A 6802-nucleotide genomic window follows, 5' to 3' on the forward strand; every position below is an offset into this window, starting at 1 on the left:
TTAATAGTGGACTTCTTGATAGCAGATATTCTCAAAAACAATACTCCTAATAATGGGCAGGGGTTGGAAGAATTAGTCTGGTACTGGGAGGGTTTACTGTAGTGGAGAGGAAGATTTATATGACAGTCAGTGTGTAAAATGGTTTCAGGAGCAGCAGTAACAATTTACCTGTTAATATTTGTTTTTTTTGTCAGAGTTATTCACAATTCTGAAGGCTTTTAATGAAAGTTAGTTGTATTACTGTATAGTGTTAACCGTGGTAGAGGAAGCTGTTGTACTCAGTTGACCACTAGGATCACCCTCTCCTGGGGGTTGTTGCTGTGGGTGAGGGTTTAACATAAGTTCAGTTTGTTCGTAGAAGATATACAATGCTGTACTGACTTATGCACTAGTGGAACCTTGAGTTGGAAATATGTATAGTGTATACAGTATTGTACTGTTCTTTGAAAAACAATTGTCAAACTGTTTAGAATATGTTATATACTGATCAGTACTGTATTATGTATAAAAAAAATACATTTACACCTTATTCTCGAAGATTTATATTACACCAGTATAATTTATACCATGTTTTTAATGAATTCTTGAGTAATATTACCAAAATGCACTCAGACAAACTACTTGGAGCTGGAGCATTTGGAAGAGTGTACCGTGCCACAGCAATCAACCTCCTCCCTGGCCAGGCTCGCACCACCGTAGCCGTCAAGATGATGAAGTCACGGACAGACAACGCTCAGCTAAAAGCGCTACGGTCAGAGGTGAAGATTATGATCCACATTGGACGTCATGTGAACATTGTCAACCTGCTGGGCGCCTGCTCCAAGGATTTGGCTTCAAAAGGTAATTACTTATTATTTGTTTATATTGTGTTTATTTATATTTCATTTTACCACTAGTCACTTTTATTGTCCAGTGATAGTGCAGGAGGAAACTTGCCAAGTATCATGCAGCAGCAGCTGATTTAATAAGGATGTACAACAGCCTGGCCTCTTGTGCTTCTGTGTGAAGGAGTTTTTACATTTATGGGGGGTGTTGTGGTTATAGTGATGACCTTCTGTTGGTGCTTATTTTTATTGGGAAAGTGTTTATGCCTGAGAGTAAATCTGGCCATGCTGCCTCCAAAATTTGAACTTTATGACCACAGCTCCTTAATAAGTGTGTCGAGGATTACCTGTACGTACTGAGATTTATGGCCAAAACTGATTTTTTTCTTGTAATTGGAAATTAATGTGTGTCTGCTTTACTACTTTCAGAATAAGGGAAACGCCACAAATTTCCATAAAAAAGTCATGGGTGTTAAGTAATTAGCGTTGCAGCTACTGTTCTTGTAAGCTGTATGCCTATGTTAGCCTGCACCAGTCAGCTGTACATAATGTATGGTAAACAACAGTGGCATGTCTCTGTCATATTAAATAAACATCTTAAGCAGAATTAATTGTCTCTTAATTTTACAGTCTTTCTCCTTCTTATATATCTATGTTAACTTTATAACAAATATACTGTATAAAGGTTTTTTAGTTACCAATGATGGCACACATCCACACATTATCTCCATATTTATGTTCTTAACAAAAAAAATTCAACAAGTGAGATGTAGGAAAGTTAGGAACCTTGAGAGTGACTTTGAATAAATGAAATGAATACAGATAGATTTAGAGACTTACTTAGGTTAAATTCTTATGACAATTTTATTCCCTTAATTGATAAGTTTGGCTGGTGGTCACATGTGATGAGGAAAGATGGACAATAAGATTTTTATGTTGTGTTGTAGGTGAACTGCTTCTCCTGGTGGAGTACTGCAAATATGGCAACATTCTCGACTACATGCGTCGCCGTCGTAAGGAATTTGTGAATCAGATTAACGACGAGGATAAGATTGACCCGTCGATTAGTGATCAACGAATAAGGCAGAGGAGTGGCTCGGGGTCAAGGTATGTGACTCCCACTTGTCTGTATTTATTGAAACATCCATATGGCCGCACTCACATGTTGTTCACGTAATAAAGCATAAACCAACAGGGTCGGTGAACAAATTAATAAAATTGATTAGTAGATAGATATTTGTTCAGCAAAATCATCTTACAAGTTTACAATTAGTTCATTGTGTATATATATATATATATATATATATATATATATATATATATATATATATATATATATATATATATATATATATATATATATATATATATATATATATATATATATATATATATATATATAGACAATGAAGGTACACAGAACAGCTTACCATGCATATAAACAATGCAGGTACAGTACCCTCAAACTTAAGGATGTGTCTTTGAGTGATTGATTTCACTAAACTTTTTACTTGAAACATGTGAGACTGTCTAGCTCAGTGACTTTCTTCATTTCCACAGGAGCAGAACGTCTCGTGGGCTAAAGTACGCCCACCTGGCCTTCAACCAAGATGCTGTTCATTACAATAATGGACAGATATCAGATTCCAATCACTCGGGTCAGGCTCTGTGGGAGTCTCCGGGCTCTCCACCACTCACTCCTGGTGTTAACAGCGACTCACTGGGACCATTCCGCTTAAGAAGTACCTCCTCCTCCTCCCACCACCATGTAACTTCAGACATGAGCACCCTCACCTGTGGTAAATCATTGGCATAAAAATATACAGTAGTACCCCGCGTTAAGCTTAACGCGGTCAATAAAACACACAGGGTACCGTGTTAAGTGAAAACCCGCGCTAAGTGAACAACAGAACATATGGGATTAATTCCAATAGAAACTGGCCCGACCCCCAAACTCCACTTTTTCCGACACAATACCTATGTTCTAGTAAAAATAACATCTTAATTTTATGATGGTACATGCACACAATTAATACTTAAGAGAAATAGAGAAATACAGTCGCCAAGTTAATGTCCATTCAAATAATGGACTCAACTCCCTCCCCCTCTTCTCACACTACACTCACTGGCTCTTCCCTCTGAGAAATTTTTGGGGGAAAACCACTAAATTTTAATAAATAATCCCTCAAACTAAAGTTAGGATAATACAATTGACATTGCTGGATTCCTTGTAAGACCAGGAATATTTTGAATATAAATGTCATATATTTTGCACAAAAGATAACATATTTACTCAGAGTAAACATTATATCTAAAATTTGTATGTCTAATGCAAAATCTATGATGTTTATATTCAAAATGATCACCAAATTGTAAGAATTCCAGCAATATAAATTATATTCTGGCCGAATAATTTGTATGAATTTTATGAGCTAAAACAAATATCTTCAGTTAATAAAAAAAAAAATATTCTTCACGACACTATCTGTCAATCAAAGTACCCCAACTTGCCTCCCCCCTCTTCCAAGCGCCAGATGGTCGGTTGGTCCCAACCCTCCCCCCCACCCCCACCAATCCTCCCTTCAAGAGATGTTGGGTGAAAAAACTAAATTTTAACATTTAGTATTAAATAATACCTCAGATTAAAGTTAGGATAATATAATTGACATTGCTGGATTCCTTGTAAGACCAGGAATATTTTGAATATAAATGTCATATATTTTGCACAAAAGATAACATATTTACTCAGAGTAAACATTATACACCTAAACCCCGACTTACGACGGGGTTAGGGACCCAAATCCAGGTCGTAAGTCCGATATGGTCGTAAGTCCGATATAGATAAAAAAAAAAAAAAAAAAAAAAAAAATTTTTTTTTTTTTTTTTAATAAAAAATCTACAATGAAATACAGTACAGTAAAAGTAATGAATAATGATGAATGGATACAGTACAGTGAAAGTAATAAATAATAAGGAATGGATACAGTGTGACTGAGCACTTAACCTTTAATGTAGTCAGCTGAATGCACATGGGGCCCCCATAATTTTCTAATTATACATGGAGACTACATTAACTGGAAACGTTTCGGTATAGAAAATGCGTGTCATTTAAAAAAAAAAAAAAAAATTAATTTTTTTTTTATCTATATCTGAGGCGGTCGTAAGTCCACGTAGTCGTAAGTCGGGGTCTAGGTGTATCTAAAATTTGTATGTCTAATGCAAAATCTATGATGTTTATATTCAAAATGATCATCAAATTGTAAGAATTCCAGCAATGTAAATTATATTCTGACCGGGTAATTTGTATGAATTTTATGAGCTAAAACAGGCAGTCAGGCAGGCAGGCAGGGTGGCGGGTGGGGGGTGGGGCGAATCTAAAAATAGCGTCCAGCCAGACACTCTCCGCGTATACGTGGAATAAACCCGCATTAAGTGAGGCTCTGGCGAGGCACCGCGTATACGTGAAATCACGCTAAGCGAAACCGTGTTAAGCGGGGTATTACTGTATATATTTTTTTAATACTTTACTAATATTAAACTTTTCAAGTATTACTTCACTGATAATTATAACTTTACTAAATTCAATGGTTTGTAGTTATGTTGGCATTGGTATAACTACAGTAACTACTCTACTATACTAAAAAAAAACTTTAGCATGTCTAGTATCTTATCAGACTAATATGCTTGACTCTACAATAAACTTTATGCATGTTTTTCGGTATAAAAATTATAGACTTACTCTCAGCTCTATGAAAAATATGAATGGCTTTACTATGTGAAATTAATAATTGTAAATTGTTGTTGTTTTTGGTGTAGAGAGTAGCAGCGGTGCTTCTGATGGCTATGTCAGCTCTAGGGCAGTTGGCCCTCATCCTGCTAGCTTTTGTACAAAAGATCTTCTTTGCTGGGCTTTCCAGATAGCTAAGGGCATGGAATATCTTGCATTTAAGAAGGTAAAACATCCTATTTAATTTATTTTTCTTACACACTATTAAATAAATATTCTAAGGTATACCACCTCAATGTGAGTTTACATAAATAAAAATGTTTGTAATTATTTACATTATCTTTTTTACTGTTACAAGTAGTTATGTCTTCGTTATATTTTGCATGTAAAACTCTTCTCACCCACACTAATAATTCTGTCTCATGAAATTTCTTTTTTTATTAAGAATATTTTTTGTCAGTTTAGTTTGATTTATGTGTACTTATCTCAGTTAGTTAGGTGAGGTTTGCTGGTAATACTGTACTTGTAGCCATAATTGGCAGGTAACATGGATGACCCTGGAGGTCAGTCAGTATAGAAGAAAAATTACTACATTAGTGTTTGCAAACAAATTTAGAAGAGTTTACACTGTGGGAAACTTAGTGTATGTGTGTTGGAATGGACAAGTAGCCAACATGAAACAAACACAAAAAGATCTGAGTACAGTACTTTTGTAATTATTTATAACATCAAGAACAATGGTGTTTTATATATATATATATATATATATATATATATATATATATATATATATATATATATATATATATATATATATATATATATATATATATATATATATATATATATATATATATATATATATTTTTTTTTTTTTTTTTTTTTCTCATTTAAGGTATTTCTTGTTTTAAAAGTGTTATAATTAATAAAGATAATAATACTATATGTTGTTGCCAGGTGCTTCATGGGGACCTGGCCACCGTAATATTCTCCTGGCTGAAGAGAACATTGTCAAGATTAGTGACTTTGGACTTGCCAAGGACATCTATAAAGATGAAAACTACAAGAAGAAAAGTTCTGTACGTATTTTGCAGATATAAATTCAATATAACCCTTAAACCTACCATCATTATTTGCTTCACCTAAGCTAACCTTTAATCCCTCAATCATTACTTTTTATAACTAATCAAATTGTAAGCTAACTTTGTCTTAAAAATTATAGCAAGGTATGACAAAAGTTTTCGTAATATATTCACTTTTTTTCTCCATTTCCTAAGCATAGGCAAGTTGTCAGTTTGAATTATGTATTTTAAATTTTATATTTTACAAAGGGACCTGTACCAGTTAAATGGCTAGCACTGGAGTGTTTACGGGATGGCGTCTTCTCCACCCAAAGTGATGTCTGGTCTTTTGGTGTTGTGATGTGGGAGATTTTCAGTCTCGGTCAAAACCCGTATCGTATGGTGGAGTTTGACGAGAGCTTTGTCGCCAAGTTGGAGATTAGAGGTTGGAACAGCCAAGATTCTCCACATACGAGTTGTGAGTACAGTATTAACTATGTTTGTGCTGTTAATCCTACAGCCGTTGTAGTTGTAGGCTGTTTAAACTGCCTACCTCCAATTATAACATTATCAATAATCTCTTATTCATTGTTGATTTTTCATTAAAAAAAATATAAACAGTATATGCATAATTTGTTAATAAACAGCTATGATTGTTGTTGTAATATGATGGTTAATAAGTTATGTATGGCAGGTACCGTATCATGTTGGACTGCTGGAACAATGAACCTTTGGAGGCCGGCCTTCTCCAACCTGGAGCAGAGCCTTGGAGAGATACTGGGAGAAGCAGAGAAACAGGTAGCGTCGTATCCCCCAATTACATTTCAGGATGCTATCATCCTGCCAAATTCTGAAATAAATATGTTAGGCCTCACCATTTCCTCCAATGTCCTGGAAATCACACATCCTTAATATAGCTAAAGCTGCCTCCTGAAAGTTAGGAATGCTGTACAGATGCCGAAGCTACTTCACGCCTGAGCAGTTGCTCCAGGTATATAAGCCTATAAGGGATTTATTCGTACTAACCTGGAGTGCTGCTCTCATATCTGGGGTGGCTCTTCTTCTGTCCAACTGTTAGATAGGGTGGAATCAAAGGCACTTCGTCTTATTAACTCTCCTCCTTTAGTCGACTATCTCTCTAAGCCGCAATGTTGCTTCACTCTCTCTTTTACAGGTACTTTAACGGGCAA

General features: G+C 35.2%; 1 protein-coding gene across 1 annotated transcript in view; it reads left to right on the forward strand.

Annotated features, from left to right (window-relative positions):
• Positions 1-6045, forward strand: part of LOC121856587 (vascular endothelial growth factor receptor 1-like) — a 70199-nt gene extending 64154 nt beyond the window's left edge. The window contains exons 20-25 of the mRNA XM_042352215.1: positions 613-840; positions 1772-1931; positions 2385-2623; positions 4641-4777; positions 5509-5630; positions 5883-6045. Coding sequence (XP_042208149.1) covers positions 613-840; positions 1772-1931; positions 2385-2623; positions 4641-4777; positions 5509-5630; positions 5883-5907 — 911 coding nt within the window. The 3' untranslated portion in view covers positions 5908-6045. The remainder of the gene's footprint in view (positions 1-612; positions 841-1771; positions 1932-2384; positions 2624-4640; positions 4778-5508; positions 5631-5882) is intronic.
• Positions 6046-6802: the final 757 nt, after the last annotated feature.

Source organism: Homarus americanus, unplaced genomic scaffold, assembly GCF_018991925.1.
Source record: "Homarus americanus isolate GMGI-L3 unplaced genomic scaffold, GMGI_Hamer_2.0 scaffold26591, whole genome shotgun sequence".
Taxonomy (NCBI): Eukaryota; Metazoa; Arthropoda; class Malacostraca; order Decapoda; family Nephropidae; genus Homarus; species Homarus americanus.